Source organism: Anser cygnoides, chromosome 9 (assembly GCF_040182565.1).
Source record: "Anser cygnoides isolate HZ-2024a breed goose chromosome 9, Taihu_goose_T2T_genome, whole genome shotgun sequence".
NCBI lineage: Eukaryota > Metazoa > Chordata > Aves > Anseriformes > Anatidae > Anser > Anser cygnoides.
This window is the reverse complement of record NC_089881.1, coordinates 15,984,085-16,003,145: the sequence shown is the minus strand read 5'-3', so window position 1 is coordinate 16,003,145 and position 19,061 is coordinate 15,984,085. Positions and strand designations below refer to the sequence as shown.

Below are 19,061 nucleotides of genomic sequence, written 5' to 3'. Positions count from 1 at the left end.
TTTTGGCATGAGTGCATTGCCTTAGAGTGCCTGGAAATTTTCATTATAGGTGAGCAAAATTTCAACTCATTTGTCTACCAAATTAGAGCGAGGCAGGGGATGAACAGTAATAAAATTCCTCTTTGTTGAAACAGACCCATTATTGCTCATTTGGAGAAAAAGAAAAGCCTCTCGTGTTTGCATGTGTTTTGATTTTGATGCTGTTCGAGCCTGGTCCCTTTCCTCTCTGAAGTTGGGATATTTGTACTTGATTCCAGTGACTCCCGTGGGAGGGGAATCTGTTGGCAGAATTTGGTTTAACACCGTGGGGGTTTCTGTTTATTTGGCGGGGAGGAGGGGGGGGATAACAAGACTTGTTTTTTTAACCATTTTAATTGTTGTTCTAAAGGAAAATTCACTGCGTATTATCTCACATACTTTTATCTGGTGCTGAGTCATGGAAGTGAGAGAATGTGTAGGCGTCTTAGCATAAGAGAGAGTAATTCTGTCATTTACATTTACAGACAGTTATGCTTTCCAGAAAACTTTTTTTTTTTGTGGGTTGCAAAAGTGATTAATCTGCTGCTGAAACTGTCAAAAGAGGTTTTCTGTTTAAGAATTTTTTGAAAGAGAGAAAAATCTGTTTCTACTTATAGGAAATAATAAGGTAGAAATTGAAATAAAAAATCATACTGAAAGAGCAGACAAGAAAATGTACCCTTTCCTAATGATATTTTTCCTTTTTTCTTTTTATGTATCTATCTGTGTATCACCCTATATATCTGTCTGTCTCATGGAAAAGTCGTGTGGACTTTGATAGATACGAAACTAAATATAGAACAACGATGGCTGAGTTCAGCATTATCAATTCCATCTGTTAAAAGTATCATGGGATCAGTTTAAAATCATTTATATTTTCTCTTAAAAAACAAAACAAAAAAACAACAACCCACAACTAATTTCAGTTTCTTCTTAGTTTTCCATCTGTTTTTTTTTGAGTTCTTATCATGCTTTAAACTTTTTCTGCAATCTTGAAAGCTACTTTTTTAATTTAACAAAGTCCAAAATCCTCAATTAAATTTTTCTCTTCTGTATTAGTAGTAGGAACTACTTTTTTTCTTCTCCTCCATCCTTCTTTTTTTTTTCTTTTTTTTTTTTCTTTCCTTTTTCCTTTTCCATCTTTTCCATTTTCAGAAGAACTGCTGGTAGGCTTTTCTTTTATTATTAAGGAAAGAATTAGTTACAGCTGAGGGAACACCTTTTCTCCTTGTGATCTATCCTCAGTGGTGAAAATTGTAGTTCTGTTGGAAGGTTATGGAGCCTTTACCGGTTCCTACCAAATTGGTATAAGCCGTTGAAATCAACACAATGATCTTCTGTGACTAATTGTTGTTGTTGTTGTTGTTGTACCCGTTCCTAAGGACAAACAGGACAACATGAAATATTTGGCCTGGAAATTTAAGGTTTTTTTCTAACAAACTACAAAGTGGTGTTTTGAAATGATCTTCCAGCAGTGGGGGAGAGGGTACAAAAACTTGAGCAATTTTCAGGATAGTTTGTTCCTTTATGCAGAGTATGATGCAGCACAGAGGGGGACAGAGACAAGTCTGTAAAGACTAGCAAACTGTGCACAAAAAAAATATATATATATATATATAATAATGTCTGGTAAATTCTACTGGGCCCTGTGTGCGTGAGACACGTGAAATCTCTTGTGAAGATGCTCACATGCTGGAGCCCTGCTTTGCCTCCATGTTAAAGCAGACTTAATGGGTGAGGCCTCATCAGACAGAGACTGGTCAGAGATGGCTCCACGTGCACGCTGGAGAGTTTGGAGGTAGGGACATGTGGCTGGGGCTTAGCTGCTGGCAGGCTGCCCCAGCCCAGCAAAAGCCTTGGTTTTGGGTGTCCAGAGTAGCTGATACTCCGTGGTTAGTTAGAGCAAGGTAGCTAAAGCCAAGCAGGATGCTGTGCTGCGAGCTGCAGTTGTCACACGTAGCCTTGGGCAGAGGGAAGGAGTCTAACCATCACGTCACCTTCCACCAAAAAGGGCCTCAGGGCAGAGGGGATGTCCTCACCGTGTCCCACCTAGCTGAAGCCCTCGCTTGCTCTGGTGAAAGTGCTCGGGTTTGGCCTCTCCCTTGTCCCTGCTCTGTTAGAGTCTGCTCCCCCCGCCCCCCTTTATTACAGCTTACCCTTCCCAACCGTAACAGTTTCAGCTGTGATCCTTTGGCCTTCAGCAGAAAATGCTTTGAGCTGTGTAAGTAGGATATTGATTTTTACATCACGTGCCCCATGAGGCTTTGAAAATCACATTTTTCCCCTTTAGCATGGCTTATATCTAGTTTTTAGGAAAAGACGAGCTTTACGCCCCGTGAGATTTCCTGGTCGGGGTGAACGAGCTCTGCGTTTAGGTCTTTTCACTGGAAAGCCACACGCTGCAGCTGGACTTCTAAATTAAAGGGGGGAGGGAATTAACCTGGCTTAACTTAAGTTTTGACAATTCCGTTGAGAGGCCAGTGACTCATTCAGAGAATTCAGAGAGTCCACAAGGGCTAGAATGATGCTTCTGAAAGCTTATAGAGTGTCATGGCTTTGTGTTTTAACAATTGGGTCCTGCAGTGAATTCTTGTGGGTTGTTATGGAAAAGAGATTTATTGATGACTTGTGATGCCAGGACGCTTGCTCCGTGCATAGTTTATTTTTTCTTAAAATACAAATATGTCATGAACCGCAAAAAAGAAGCAACGCGAGCTAGAAGTGATGTTCATCTTGCTGTAAATTCAGACCCAGACCTGAGTTCTCCCCGCTCCCCTCGAGTTCAGGTCTGGAGCTTCGTTTGTCCTGTGACAAACAAGAACTAAAGCCACAAAACTCCACTTTGGATCCAAAATTCCTTGCAGTTTTTGGGCGTCCACTGCTGTATTTTGGATAGCATTGAGCCCTTGTTAGAACATTGTTGAAGCCAAGCTGCTCAGAAGGACTAAATTAATACTCCCTAGTCCCAAAGTTTTTAGCATTTAGCACTCCTGCCCCAGGGCTAAAAAGTCACTGTTTCAAATTCTGAAGTTAAAAATGTCAAAATAGGTTAGGCTATAAATCCCAGGAGCCATCAGTATACATTTATACATCCACCACGAGGGAAGAAGCGAGGAGAGCGGGAGGATACGTGTGCTTGTTTTGAATTAGGCAGCTGGTTTCCAATTCCCGGTACCGAAGCGCGCCGCGGGTCGGCTCGCCAGGCCGCGGCTCACAGGGGCTGCAGCCGGAGGCCGGCCCAGGCCTCTGCTTGGCCTGTGCTCAGCCTAGGTTAGAAATCTCATTTGCTTTCATTCAGGTATGACTTGCCAAGATCTCCCTACATGTTCATTTTTAAGATTTGTTAAGTTTGCATAGAAACCCCCGATGTGCTCCCGGTGTGGAGAAAAACCCTCTAAATTCATTGGCAGTAGCAGGCCGAATCCTGATCGGCCACAGCCAGCATTGAAGTAAATCTCCTGGAGTCAACAGACTTGCTTAAGCTGGCACCAGTGTTACTGAGATCAGAATCTGGCTTCTTATAATGCACTTTTTTAAAAATGTAACTTGGGCAGAACGAGGTTTTAAAGAATATTCTGGTTCTCCGCTGTGTCTGCGATAACCTTAACCCGATCAGCAGCCATGGAGCAAATGTCTCGAGATGTTATTTTGATCCAAGAACAGAGTAAGTGAGGAAAATTATAAATCATAACTTAACAGGGCTCATTAGATCATCACTGATGAAGTTTAACGACTTTTTTTTTTTTTTTTCCTAAAACTGCTGAGCTGAGAGGAGCGTGGCATACAAGAAAGCCTGGTATTAAACTAGTATGTGGCATTAAGTTGCTTCAAAAAATAGTTGTCGTTTTTGGAAGAAGTATATAACCTATTCAGCAATACGAGTTGTTGAAAAACACAGCTCTTGCGTTCTGCTTAAGAATGAAGAAGAGATTTTTTTTGTTCCTTTTTGTGTGTGTGTTTTTATATTAAAAATTACAATGGCTATTTGTGACTTTGTTTCCTCCAGGCATATTAGGAAAAACGGATTGATTTATAATGCCATTTGCAACAGAACCAAGCCTGCAGAGGCAATGGATTTGACACTGCTGTACATGGGCTTTTTAGAGTAATATTGTTTTGATATTAAGTATGGAAAATGCCAGTCCTAAATTTTTATTCTAAATTTTTATCAACATGTTTTTTAAGTAAATACTTTATTATCCATATGTTTAATGTAATTTTATGTTTTCTATGGAAAGAGGAAAATAGTGGGGAAGCTGATTATTCTGAGTTAGCACCTTAATTTCTAAATATTCTCTCCAACTTTCCATATTGCTTTTTACTTGAGTATTGCTGTGTGACAGACGGTATTTTTCTGTGCTACAAATTAATACTCTCACTTTCCTGGCTTGTTACAGTATTGCCCTGGTGTTTTGAATAGACTTGTTGTAGTGGGTAAATTCCATGCATCTTGGTGTATGTATTTATATACATACAGAATAATCTTAAGAGCTACAGAGGGTGAAAGAAAACCTTTCCAATCGTATATATTTCTCAGCATCGTAATTTGGAGTCTGTGATATTGTGAAAAGACGAAGGTATTTCGGGCAGTGGTGATAACCCAAGCAGACGGATAAATGAGGGAACGTTCCACTCCACTTCCCAGAAGGAGCCATCTGGGAAAACAGTTAAAGCTGACCTGTTGTTGGAGCTCGTCAGCATTTTGGAAAGGTGTACATTGGACCTAACAGGAAAAATAACCGCTCTGTCGTATCTGCTTGCCTTTTATGGTGTTGTGTTTTCTTTTTGTTTGTTTTTTGGTTTTTGTTTTTCTTGAAGCGTTATTTTTTTGGTGAGGCTGTATGGTTTTTCTCTGCTGCTAACCACTCAAGTTACTAACTTGAATCATTTTTGTATCCCACTAAAAATATTGGCGGATGATGGTGGGTTCTGGACCTCAAATGAACCATAAGAAAGCAGATGTTGTACGAACACGGAATTGTTCAGTGATGCTTCTGCTCTTCTGTACTACTATTCGCGCAGGCTTTAAAATGTGGGGAAGAAAAGAATAAAAACACATGGTTTTCACAGGAAATAGAGACAATACTAACATTTGAAAATGTTTATGCCCTGTGGTAGGATAATTTTTTTAATCTGGTTTAATAGACTTTTGGAATTTGAAAAGATAAATAGGTCATAAATGCAAGCAATGCAACAACTAAATGGAATCGTAAACAAATAACAAGTAAAGCAAAGTAAACCAAGTAGAGTCTGAGTGCATATGTATTTCATATTATTTTATGTGTGCATATGCACACTTTTAATATCCTCTAAAATTAATAAAGGAAGAAAGCTTGCATACTCTATAAACACTCTAAAACTCCTTTGCAATTTAGTAGGAAATGAGAACCTTTTATAGAGTTTTTGGACTGTTTTTTAAATCTGTTGTTCAACACACAATGGAAAATGCTAACTTTTCCATCTAAGCTGTAGAAGACTTCTCCAGAAGATTTCGTGAAAACGTTTCATTGTGTCACTCACAGCTGCACAACCCTTCCCCTCACTCATGCATCTTCCGTTATACTGTTTTAATCCATTTATGTTAATCATGATGCACATCCATGGATAGCTGCATAATCTGTATAACGCTCCAACCTGCCCATATTTATCATGCACATGAGCTTCTTTTCCATTACAAATAGCGAGTTATAAAAGGAAGAAAAAACGTTTTTAAGTTTGTGGATGTTGTAATTATGATACTTTAAGCTTCACTAGCTTAGTAATAGCAAAAGTCATAAAAATACCTTGCTCACCCAAAGTTCTTATTTATAGGGGAGTGGGGGCTTTCCCCATTGTCAGGCAGTGCAACGTCTTACCTAAGTTAAGCAAGGAGACTCGTTCAACTCGTTGAAGTGCCCGGTTTGCTTAATGGAAATGCTTTGGATGTGTCTGCCTTACTAAACCTTGGCGAAGGTGCTCCTTGAGCAGCTTGGTTTCTCTGCACCATGCACTTGTGTTCCCAGCGTACTGCTCTACCCTTTTTGTGGTCTTCTGTTCCGGGATTGTATTCAGTAGTTCTGCATTTTGATGTAACCAAAGGGCTGTGGTGCACAGCTCTTTACATAATTTATTGCTGAGTCGATGTGCCAGAGATTCAGCCCGCGCGGGGGGCTGCCGTTGCGTCTTCCTGAGGTCCAGACTGGCGCAAATTTGTCGTTCTAGTCATGAGAGTGGGAAATTACAGAAATATCCCAAGATTAATTCAGAAAACATCTAACTTCTCACAACTGACATCTTCTGTAGCTTTCTGACAATGATATTTCTCATGCAGATGTCAGATGTCCTTGTAGATGAAGTGGCTACTGCAGTTGAACTGGTCAAGAGGAATTGCTTAAACAGGAGAGTTTTAATTCTAGCTATCCTTTTCAACAAATTAAGCTCAAATTATGGCCCTTGACTGTCTACCAGAGCTAGAAGTATTTAGGTCAATTGTTTGCACATCTTTATAGATGGTCTTTCACGTAGTCCTTCTCATAAATACCAGATGATCACTCATCAGAAAGGGAAAAACAAATAAAAAGTCTCACAGTAGTTATTGTAGTGATAGTGTTGGGGTAAACAGAAAAGTAAATATGAAACCGAGAAGGACAAGCAAAATTCCTCCTTGGCATTACATTTGTGTTTTGGAGACCAAACTTTTCAGATGTGCTCAGGTTCTGTGGAATTAATGGAGTGTTGGAAAGTGGAAACCCAGCTTGCCTAGAAAACTTGACACCCATACTGAAAGCTGAACCAAGGTGTTTGTCTGTAACTGCACACATCTGTTGTGAAAGGCTTTTTTCCATGATAAAATATTGGAGGTCAACTTGTTATCACCTTTTCTTTTGTGCACCCTCTTCTCCCTTGTGTTTCAAGTTGGGCCGTCACAAGGAGTGCAAAAGAGGTTGTGAACAGAAACATTAACAACTATGTTGACTCCTTTTCCACCCTTGGTAGCAGCTGAAAAACAGATCAAAGCTCAGAAGCAGTTGTGTTCTTGTAACACTTTATGGCATCTGTAAGGCATTCTCTTCATTTGAGAACCAGAGATGAACACTTTATTAGATTTCTCCTCTTTTTCTTTTGGTGTAATGCCTAGGAGCAATCTGTTCGAATACCTTGATAGCTTCTGGTAGTCAAGCCAACAAGCTGAATCCCATATAAACACTGCTGGGAAGTATGAGTGTGGCTGCTGATCACGCACAGCCCATGCCTCCGTGATGCTCACATGGCAGCTGTAAACTGGAAATGAGAGAATGATGAAACTGCAAAGAAAAGCTTCATCCGATTATAACTGTGTTTTGGCTGAGGTTTTTATGGTTTTGGACCAGACTTCAAAATTTTGGATGAGATTCTAAGGACATTTTGACACCTAAAGACACCTGTGCTAGCAACTGAGCCATGTGCATCACATAGCATCAGTGCACAGGGGACCAACGTGTCCTCAGTGTGCTTAGTCTCCTATATGGACATTATAAAGAAGGCCAGAAAGTCCTTGATACTGAAAATGCGTCAGATATGCTGCATGGGGGCAGTGCATCTGCCCACGATCTCTGGACATTCAGCAACCCAGCTAGAGCTCTACCAGAATGCTAAGTATCTGCAAGTCCCAACTGAAAGGCCAGATTTCTCTTTTTCACCCAGATGGTATTTCAGACAGAAAAAGAGGATATGCTGAGGGGAACCTGAGCATACATTATTACTAGCAAAGCCGCTTGTTCAAATACAGAATTTGAAGTCAGCAGGTGTTAGATGTGTCTGCACACCAGGAAACCCCATAAAATGCCTGTTCACGTTTTCAGGTACCTAAAGGCCCGGGTTTCAAAGCAGGGTATTTAATGTTTCCCTGGGGCTCTCCTTCCCAAACTGAGAGGGAGCTGGGCTCTGCTGCCTCAGGCAGGAAGGAGGCACAGCCCAGCTGCTTCTCGTGGCAAGGCAGCAGCTCCAGTTCCAGTGGGAGCCGCTGTTCAGCACATAGGTGGGAAAGTGCAGCCCACCCATGTCACCCCCTTCGTGTGCTGGAAATGCCTTTGCTGCCCAGCCTCTTGGGCTTGCAGGCACGGCAGGGTCCTGGCTCATCGGCTGAGCTGCTGGCACTCCACAGTCCCCTCGGTGCAAAGCAGGAGCTGAGCGTGAGTGGCAGCGCACTTAATGCAGGGGAAAGGTATCTCTGCTTCTAACAGTCACGTCAAAACTACCTGCTTATTGTGGGATTTGTCTCAACCATCTTGTGCTGTCTAAATATTCAGCGACTTGTCTCGGCTGTTTTTGTGCTTCTTTTACAGTCGGTGGAGAGAAGTAGATTCCCCCAGTGGATGATTCATCTCCCCCTTTTAAGCTTCAATATTAGAATGGGATAAATGACCCCGTGGAGATGCATTTCTTCACTGATCTCACAGCATTAAGCACCTCATCTAGCTGAGGTGAATGCCAATCCTTAGTGTCAGGAGAAGCCAAGTTAATTTTCCACCCTTCGCTGGCTTTGCCACACTCTCTTCCAACCACTGCTGCCACCAAGCCCCACTGAGAAGATTGCAGCTGGTCCTGGTGCATGCCTGAGCTGGCCCCATGTTTCGGTCCCGCTTGCGCTCGTGGACCATGTAGAAGAGAGCTGGGTTAGGAAGAGAGGTGCTGCACAGGCACTGGCAGCTGGCAGCCTCCTGGGAACGCTGCGTCCTGCGTTCAGCCCACCGGTAGTTGCCAGGTTTTTGCCTTTCGAGGGTTGTTTCATTCCTCTCCTGGAGTAAATGTGACTAAAATACTCCAAAAAGACAGCCCCAGCTAAAGCTGTGGTTCGCAACCTGTGCTCTGGAAACCCTGGGGGTCCTTGGATCACTCCTAAGGTAGCTAAGAAGAATTCTGTGAAAGGTTACTTAAAAAAAAAAAACATGTTTATTGTCAGTAGATTAACTCTCTGCGTAAAGGAACTTGTCTCTCCTGAAAAACATTTGGAGGCTGCAGAGCATAAAGGTTGAAAACCACTGAGCTGGAGTAATGTACCTTTATACGTGATAATTTGACAGCTAAAGGGCTAGAGCTATTCAACTGTACCTTTATGAAAAATGTCTGGAGAATTGAATAGAACGTGATAAACTTTGTGTAGGCATTTTTGATCCAGTCTCTGAGACTGAATAACTGAAGGGATTCTATAGAAAATACTCTACAAATACACAAAATAAAAGGAGAATCAAGTCCTTTTCATAAGGCTTCCAGCTGATCATACAGAACCATGCTCATGCTGTACGCTACAGTTACTTTGTACTCTTCTTAGGATTTAACCCTGACAAATGGTATAGAATTATAGGCTATTTTTTGTAGAACAGATTTCATCTCTAGTACCTATTTAATGACTTTGTTGTAGGTGTACGCTGAATTTAATGTATGATCTATGTAAATAATTTCTACAGAACGAAGAATCGCACAGATATTCCGAACTCTGGGTTTCCCCACTAGGGTAGCTTTGAATCCAGATCTCCAGCTTTGACAGTCAGACCCGCAGAAACGCACGGATTTGTGATAACGGCACAGACTTCTCACACGGTGGTTGGTGCAAGAAACTCCTGCAAATGTTTATAAACTTTCACTGCATTTAAGTAGACATGACAGGAGTTACCAAACAAAATGATTCCCCTCGCAGCTGCACATGGTAGCTTTATTTAGGAGAAGTGTTTTGGGGTTTTTTTCCTCCCACATTCAATGAGTTCTGTTCGATTTTGTCAGTTCACCTTTATTTGAACTGCTGGATAATTCATTTGTAGAAGAGGCAGTACATTTAGGTACTTCCATCTGTGTTTAAACAAGGCTCTTGTGCTTTCCCCATTAAAAAAAAAGATTTTGTATTATAATGTTTGTGGTAGTTGAGGTTCTGAATTTAACTCCTTCCTACTCTAGTTTCTCTTAACAACTCTGCGTTATCAGCACCTGGGGTTTCTAGTTTACTCTCTCTTTGCAAATATGAATTTGCAAGAAGGGGTTGATGGTAAGTAGCGTGGTTCTAATTTGCACTTGCGAAGTGTGTCAGACAGTTTCATCTAGTGCATGGCGAGCAGAGGAAAGCCTGTCTTCCTTTGAAAACAGCCTTTAGAGGATGTCAGAGAGCGTGTTTGGCTGCGATAGTCACTTGCAAATGCAGTACGGTTTTGAAATGAGCTGTCCAGGAGCTGCTGGAGGAAGGGATGCCTGAAATCCTATGAAGCCACTCTTTTTCTTTGTCTTCGTCCTTTTTCTAACTCCTATTCCTACTTGTTTTCGTGCTTCTGGGCTGTCATTTCGGTGTGCTTTTGGATGAGTCTACTTCGTTGCGCTACTAGATGTTCTGTGGACTCGTTTGGATGAAACATTTGTGACAGTCATCTGCTTTGCTGGGACTGTACCCAGTGATATAGGTAGTCCTTTCCAGCTTTCTGTTCGTTACTCCCTCTTCATCTAGCCGACATCTTTATAGCCTCATCCATCTCTCCTATCCTCCCAGTGCCTAACAGACATCTGTTGAAATCACTCTTCTCCATGGTATCTGAGTGTCGTTTTCTCGTTCTTCTGCACATGCCTGTCCTCCGAGCAGGAATCTTGTCCATAGTTCATGTGCATGTATAGCGTCTTTTCTTAATCCACTAATGATCTAGAGGTTTATGCCGGGGGTGATATTTGAGTCCGTGGCTGGGTATACAGAAGCCTGGACTGTAGCCACCCTTCTCTCCCAAGCAAAAGGGCAGAGGATTTATGGTGCTACCTCACCTGTGCCCTTGCTCAGGATCTACAGCCAAAGTTCCTCTTTGCGTCCCCATAAATCGTTAATGCTCCGGTAGTGTTAAATTCCCTCTAAGTTGTCCCATATCTCTACTACACCATGTTAACTAGTGTTACACCCTCCTCCTCCCACTCAAGCCCAGCTTTCATCACACACTTGCCCAGCACCCTCAGAGGAATTCAGAATGAGTCACGCAGGGTGCCTCTGGGGACTCCTACTGATGCAAACTTCCTCCTCCTCAAGGCAGGCTGTGGTTTGAATGCCACAATGCAGCCGGCACTTGTTAGCTCTACCCTTTGCTCTGAAGCTGATGGCAGGGCTGGGTCTCTGGCCCAGGCACCCTGGCTTGCCACCTTTCCTTCATTTGGGTCCTGGTGCAGGAGGGGAGACTGAGCGCATCCCTTTTGTGGCGTCAGACGTGGGAGCTGCTCAGAGCTTTTCAGAGTGCCAGTCAATAGGCAGCAAAGGTTATCTTGGAGGAAGAGGTTATCATTCATTGTTAAGGTGTATGCCAGTCCTGGCAGGAGACTGGCACCAGTACACAAAATGTGTTATGTGGATGCTTATATGTAAGATCAAAATCCCCCGGTTCCTGGGGTGGGACAGGTTTCCATCGCAAGAGCTTTACTGGCAGTCTGTCATCATTTGCTTCCAGAGTCCGCATTCAGAAACATAAAATGTGATGTATAAGAGCTCATTTATGTTGTTTTGTTTTGAGCTTTTCCCCTCCCCACTGATGTGCCATTGTCATTAAAACATTATCTACCTTCTGCCTGTTCACATGGGAAAAAAATGCTTTTCTGGTGGTAATTACACAGTGCCGCATTGTGGACCTTTCATCCCATTACAGTAAGTGGACAAACTACTGTCATTTATAAGAATGAAATAGGTGAGGAAATGGGAAAGTTTCTAGCACTCCTGGACATAAACGCCAGGCTGACATGGGAGAATAATTCCAACAGGAAGCAAATTTTCATGCTGGCACTGAGCACAGTTGTGCTCTGAAGGCAGGGATAGAGGAATGCCTGCTCCTTATCAGGTATTTCAGAAATAGAAGACTCAGGCAATATTAGTAGAGAGCTGCAGACCTTTAACTTGTCTCTGTCTTTGCATTTCAGCAAACTCTCTTCGTTCTTCTCACTTTCAAAATCTCTTCAGTCTGTCTATGCTTCGTCATGGATCTGTTTGTAAGGTCAGGGTTTGAATACATTGAGATGTTTTTTTCTCCAGCGGAAGTTTGCTGCATTGTTTTTCCCCACCTCTGCATACACACCTTTTACACCTCTAAAACTAGATTGATGCTCTTATTTTCCTGTTGCTTTGCTCATTTATAGTGATTCCTTGTGGGAGGTTTGCCATGAAGGTGTGATTGCAGAAGTAAGTTCTTTTCCAGTGCATCAGCAAAAATGTCTTTGCACCTGTCACCAGTGAAGAACTACCAGTTGTGTAGCTCAGCTTCCTTATCCCACGTAGACACGGTTGTGGGCTGTGAATGAGAAGTTGGGTGGCTTGCTCTTACCTCCCTTCGTGTGTGGTGGTTGCCACATGGTGGTGGTGGGCCTGCCTTTCTCCCACCTTAGTATGGACGGTGAGTTTGGTACCTTTGGAGGCCCAGGGAAATAAATGGGTGATTGAAGTTCCTCTCCAGCCACTGGCCTGGGTTGGTTTGCCAGCAATTTATTGCCGCCACCTGCTGACCAGGCAGAGGATTTCTCTGGCCCGGGCAGGGATGCGCGGGGTGCTCCTGCTGAGCCCCCACTGCCCTCTCCCCTGCCCAGCAGTGCCAGCAAGAGCGTGAGGAGGCAGCACATGCAGGCAGGGAGCCTGCACAGAGCGGCAGTGCCTGGGGACAAACACAAGATTGAGCATTTAGGGAAAAGAGGTGGATGTCATAGCTTAAACACAGCCTTTGGTGAGAGCTCAGCTTGTCTGACTTCGGGATGCTGAGAACTTAGAGGTTATTGAGGGGATCGGGGTGAGATCAAGCCCCGTGCAGGAAGGTTGGATGAGATAGAACCATTGTGCTAAGTGCAACAGCAAAGAAATACCATCAAATTGCACATGTTCCCTTCCATACAGAAGGCAAGAAATTCAAGTATCCTTTTTGAATAAAGGAAAATAAAGAGAGGCAAGAAATTTTACCTAGCCCTGAACTCCAGAGACAGAAATTTGCTCTTCTTTGATTTAGTGAAAAGGCTTAATGGTGATCTTCAGTATTGTTCAGAAACCATTTCATATTGTGAGTTCTTTAACAAAGCTGTCTTTTTACACCGGTGTATTTGGACATGAGAGTTAAACAAGAATTTTAAGAAAGAGAGACAAACAAATACATTAGACAGAAGGATGTAAGGTACCCATTAGGCCAGTGTCACCGCACTAAATCTTCATTCAGTCGCCAAATCTCAGGAAGTGGCGGTGCTTGCTGTGAACCGAATCCCTGGCTGCCGGAGCGCCGCTGTGCCCAGGTGCCGGTGCAGGGTTACAGGGTTGCCATTGCAGGAGCTGACTTCTGAAGCTCTTGGGAATCTTGGCTTGCTTTCTGCCCTTTTATGTGCCATGAGTAGCATTTGCCTTCACTGGGGTCACTCCAGACTTGCAGTGCTTAGGAGCAGAGCCAGGAGCAGGGACACTTCTGTATCTTGCTTTGCTCCAAGCTTATTCTTACGGCTTGGGAGCTGCTTTCGTGCCATCCCATTTTGCTGCCTCCTGTGTTGTGTCAAAGATGGTCTCATATCGGGGGCAGTACACTCCAAGCACTCCGGGGACCCAAGGAATTTCATGTCTCCACAGAGACTGTACTTGCATTTTCCTTCTTTTTCTTAGTGCTCTCATTTTCACAGGAACACGAGTCTCCCCCCTAATTATTCTCCAGTGAGTCCCCTTTTTTTTCCTCACATTTATCGCTTTTGAGTTTGTTTGCTTGTTTTGAGGCAGAGGAAAAAACCCCAAGGAGAGACGAAACACCGTGCGTGGCAGTTCTGCTCGGCTGCAGCAGCGCTGTCCCTGTTCTGTCAGAGCCGGAAAAGGTTGCTATTACCATTTTATAAAGTGTGGTCTCAGGTACATTCCTGCTTTCCTAAGCAGTTTGAGTTGCCGTGCAGATGTTACTGTAAAACCCTGTTCCCTCTTAACCCTTCCGCGCACAACCCGATGCCCAAGCGGCCCCTCCTGCTGACGCCGCGGCTCTCTCTGTTCACTCCTAGGGCTCCGGGACCTCCAGCAGCTCTGCTGCCACCGCCCCGTCCGTGTCCACCCCTGTCACCGGCCACAAGCGGATGATCATTCCCAACCAGCCTCCCCTCACCGCCACCAAGAAGTCCACCGCCAAGGGCCCGGGCCAGCCGGCTCCCATCCCGGTCACTCCTATCGGCACCCTGAAGCCGCAGCCGGTACCGGCCTCCTACACCACGGCCTCCACGCCCAGCCGCCCGACCTTCAACGTCCAGGTGAGGACAGCGCAGCCCAGCCCTCACTACCAGCCGCCCGGCCCGCAGCCCGCGCACTACGGCAGCATGGGGCCCGGCCAGCCCTACGCGGCCCCGCCGTCCCGCCCACCCGGCGCCCCGCAGTACGGCTCGCCACAGCCCCGCGGGCCCGACTACGGCTACGCCCCGCCGCCCGCCCGGCCCTCGGAGCCCAGCTATGGCTACGCACCGCAGCAGGGTCGGTACCAGGACCCGTACTATGGCGGGTACGGGGGGAGGAACGGCTCGGAAGCGCCCTACATGCCGCAGAGCACATGGAAGGTTGAGCCGGCGTATCCCGCCGGTAACACCGTGGGTCAGGCTCCTCCCGGGCTGTACCAGCCGCCCGGTACGAAGAAGACCTACATCACCGACCCAGTGATGGCCCCGCAGCCGCTGCAGCAAAAGGTAGGAGAAGCCAGCGCTCACAGGCTTCTGTGGGGGAGTGCAGAGGGCCCTGGGACCCTTCCACATAAGCAGCATGTGGGTTTAAATGGCTCTGCCTGCACCCATGTGCCCCAAGCAGCAGAGTGGCCACAGCTCAAGCTCCTCTTCCCAGGAGGTCAGGGCTGCAGGCACGTTAGCTCTGGCAGCAGGGACTCAGCTTCTTGCCTCCTCTGCCCCTTGTCTCCACACCCCACATCAATGGGAGGAAAATAAGGAGGAATACAGAAAGGAGTCTCCCTCCACGGGGCTTCCAAAAAGCTGGAAACAGGGAACTCTCATCTGGTTCGAAAATAGGCTTTTGGGGGCTTAGGACTTGTGTCAGCATGGAAGGGTGAGGCAGCCTCGCGTGCAGAGGCTCAGCCTTAGTTGCAGGAGCTCACCCTGCGGGGCGGGAGGGAGCCTGCAACATGCCCCTACACGATAAGCTCGTAGGCAATACGTCTGTATGGCGTTAGTGCCATAGACTTTCCTTCCGGGCTCTCCCAGGATCAAACGAGAGGTTGGGTGTCAACATCTCGTCTTACGGGTGCTTATGGACATCTTTGGTTCACCAGAGAAATAGTTCCTCTTCTTACGCAGATGGGAGGTACAAAAGACACTGTTTTTGATTGTGGTTCAGAGCGATTCCGGAGGTTGACCTCTTGTGTGTCGCTGTTTAAAAATCACATATTGCTGAAACCACATGGAAATGAGTTCCCACACAGTGCTGCGGGCTCTCTGACTTTCCTCTCAGGTGGTGGCAGGGCGAGTGGCATCCAGCCACTTTAGCCTGTGCCCGGGCCTCATAAAGCAAAGCTGATTGGAAACAGAAAGTTAAGCTGATCTGCTTGTTTTCTTTGTCCAAATTTCAACCCTGACCAACCCTTGTCACTTTTGCTGGCGGCCATCTCTAATGTGGCTCCGGGGGCATGTGGGGACTTGAGCTTTGTGCGATCCTTGTATATGACGGGCTTAAGTTCCACTGAGGGGCGAGGACAGCCATGCCCAGGCAGGGAGGTGGTGAACCCATCGCTGGCCGGGGCCCCCCTAGCTCCTCTCAGCACGCCCCTGCTCTCCAGCCTGTGACTGCTCACAGAGAAAAGGTTAAAAGCTTCTGACACGTAAGAAAAAGTCTGTCCTTTGGCATTTCCCTCACTAGAAGCGCACAGTCTGTTTTTCCCTGGATTCCAGATTTTCTGACAGTGGGAACTTGTGAAGGCAAAGATGTTTCTTGGGCAGTATACAGAGGGCAATAAATAAATAACTCCTTGGAATATTATCTACTAGCAGTTAATAAACTGCTTTTTCTTTTTCCTCTTTTTTTCCCCTTTCCTCACCAAGAAGCTAGGAGTGGGGAGAGAAGCAATAAACTCAGCTCTGCAGGTGCCTGGTATAGAGCTTAGATTGGAAAGTAGCGAAGGGTACAAAATTTGCACATAGCCTTGACTGGTGGAAATTGGTGTGGAGTCACTGAGGAAATGCTGAGGTATGGCAGATACATATTTAGACTTTTAAAGATACAAGTAGGCCTATATATATAAAAAATTAAAAACTTTAATTCAGTCAGCATCTCTATGGAAACGCAAATCATCTTGAACCACAAACAGCACAAGCCTGTTAGTCTCATTTGCATTACAAAGCTGGAGGGACAATTTAATTTAGCTCAAGTTTGGGGTTTCACGTATGCATAAATATATATTTTTATATATTTACATATGTGTTTGTGTGTGTGCACGTGGCATTTGCAAATACACATACAGAAATATTTTGTATATATCTATATAGAAATGATTTCCGTTCTCCGGCAAAACAGACCATGATCCGCTTGGTGATAAATTCTTCTAGAATATACTTTATCTTCTAGCCTGCTAAATATCGGCATTATTGCCTATTTCACCTTTGAACTTACATCTGATCTCTGACATACTGGTGGCAGACTGCTTGATTGCTGCTTCGTAAGGTGTACCGTTTAATTGGTGAAGAACCGAAGATCTTGCAGTCTAACAGGAAATGGTCAGTAATAAAACATCGTGTGCTTTGCCAACGAAGCAGTGTTGTCCAGTTTTGCTAAATGTTCTCTTCCTTTGCAGTCTAACTCATTCATAAAATCAACTTCTGGAATGATTTTATTTAAAGGGATAAAGTGAAAGGCTATTAGTTAGTGCCAGATTTCTGATAGAGAGCTGTCACCGTAATTCTACTTGTTGGCTGCAACGTGAATTGTAGTATATTTTTATACACAGAACTGGCTTCTGCGTTTCGTTGTGTTTTGTTTTTTCAAGGTTAGTTTGAGGCCTTTCAGTTAAGGAGAATGATTTGAGAAGACAAGAGTAAGAAACAGGCATTGATACCTATCACTTAAAATGCAAGATATAGAATACTTCCTAAATGTATTCATAAAAGTGCATTCTGAATTTTGAACACACTTTGTGTGGAAAATATTAAGGATGTCTTAACAAATCAATCTCAGACTAGCAATTCATGGTCCTTAATTCTAATACATACCATGAACTGTCACTGTGACAGCTGAAATTTTCAGTCAGTTCGTTTAGGGTTTTTAATGGGTAAAAAAACCACCATGGTTTATGTTTTGCATTCTGGTTACGAAGAGGTTGACAGTACTGTGGTTCTATGTTTATCGCTGTGTGCTAATCATGTTGAAGTCGCCGCTGATCCAAAATAAATCTGGATTGGTATGGGAACAGCAAATAATCTGTACGGGCTCTTAAAGCCTGCTGAGAACAATGAGTTTTACTCACACACAACTGGTGCATTCTGTCCTTGGGCCAGTTATGGAAGTGAGAGTGGTGCATGTGAAACCTCTGTGCAGTTTAGTCTTTTGTAGCACTCTACGTAGCATTAGTGTCCAAGTCCTAGTTAGGAAATGAACTAGTAGAGTGCGTGTCCTCATTTAAACCTTCATGTGCTTCAGGGGTATCCCCGGCCAAAAATCTCAGTAGCTTTCTCTTCTTAGCTGAAGGTAGTAGGGATCTCTGTGTGAGCAGCAGCGGGGTTGTCACAAGACCATCACAGAGACGTGTGAAATGACCAGCTGCCTTCATGCCTGTTGCCAATGGTACTGTGTCCTCGCAGACCAAGTCCAAGTCTGAAGCCTCTTTCTTAACTTCTCCCTTCCCAAAGGTCAGAGAGCACAAGACCAGAGTGACTCATTAGGTATGCTGATTTTTGACACCAAGATGTCCGTCCACAGTAGGAAAAAAAGAATGGCAAAGCCAGTTTCTGACATGGAGAATTCCTGCAAGTTTGCCCTGTGGCCAAAATAGAGTTGAAGAAACTACCACCACTGACCGACACAGCTATCATCAAATATTTCTGTGCTGAACTGGTTGACTCACCAAATACCCTTGTCACGCTCTCATATCTTCAAATAACTCTAGGTCCTTTCATTTTGGTTATGTCTGAGTGTTTTTGAGATACGATTGCATATCTCCAAGGGGTCAGGAGAAGATACGTTATGGGTGTTGACCTTGTTGGCATCCATTGTAGCTCTCATTCTGTCTCATCCCTTCAGTCCTACAAAGGCTCAGTCCCCCGTGGCCCTAACCTTTGCTATTTTTGTCTAATGACAGGAGCTATGGGCACCTGGGGCCTCAGTCCAAATGTTTAGCTTTGATAGTGTGTAGTTTGGCAGTTGAGGATCCTTTTCTGCACTTAGATTTTAAGAATTTAGCAGGAGACAGAAAATTCTTCACACTTTCAGGGACCACACGTGGCAGCTGGTATATAAGAGAGGTGGCAGCTGAAGGCACCCAGGAGGTCTGTCCTTCCTAGATCTTGGATCCCATGGGTTCTCCTTCCTCTTTCTGAATCAACTTATAGTCCTGAGAAACCACATTCCCTTCCAAAGGGATCTGCACATTTTCAGCTTCCAGACTGGGTGCACTTGAAATCACCTGAGGACAGCTTGTAGTTTTGGTCCAGAATGGTGGAAATCTCAACAAAAGCATCAATCTCTTCAGAGCAATCTGCTGATATGAGGAGGACAAAAGTGTTTTGTAGCTGTGATCTAGTACAGCATCCAAATCCACGCACTTTTACCGCAAATTTGCAGTAATTTTCCTTTCGGTAGCTGTGTGTGTTCATGCCTGCTCCCATGGCACAAGTGTGTGAGTCCTCACGTGCTTAGCATCTGCTGGCCACAAGTCTCCTTGTCCCTGCTTGTGTACTTACAGGTGGCAGTGCGCGTGGAGCAGGACAACCACCCCAAACAGCCTCTCAGTGTTACGCACTGTTGTAAGTGAGCACCGTGGAAATTAAATGGAAAGACAAAGGGAGATCAGGAGGTAAAATTAACGAGGCAGCTCATGCTTTTGGCATGGTTTAGGCAGTGGTGGCTGCTCGCGATTAGCAGACCTCAACCACCGCAT

General features: G+C 44.6%; 1 protein-coding gene across 14 annotated transcripts in view; it reads left to right on the top strand.

Moving 5' to 3' along the window:
• Window positions 1-19,061, top strand: part of LPP (LIM domain containing preferred translocation partner in lipoma) — a 336,281-nt gene that overhangs the window by 189,975 nt on the left and 127,245 nt on the right. For all 14 annotated transcript variants that reach the window (XM_067002299.1, XM_067002298.1, XM_067002300.1 and 11 more), the window contains one exon: window positions 13,987-14,655. In XM_067002299.1, coding sequence (XP_066858400.1) covers window positions 13,987-14,655 — 669 coding nt within the window. The remainder of the gene's footprint in view (window positions 1-13,986; window positions 14,656-19,061) is intronic.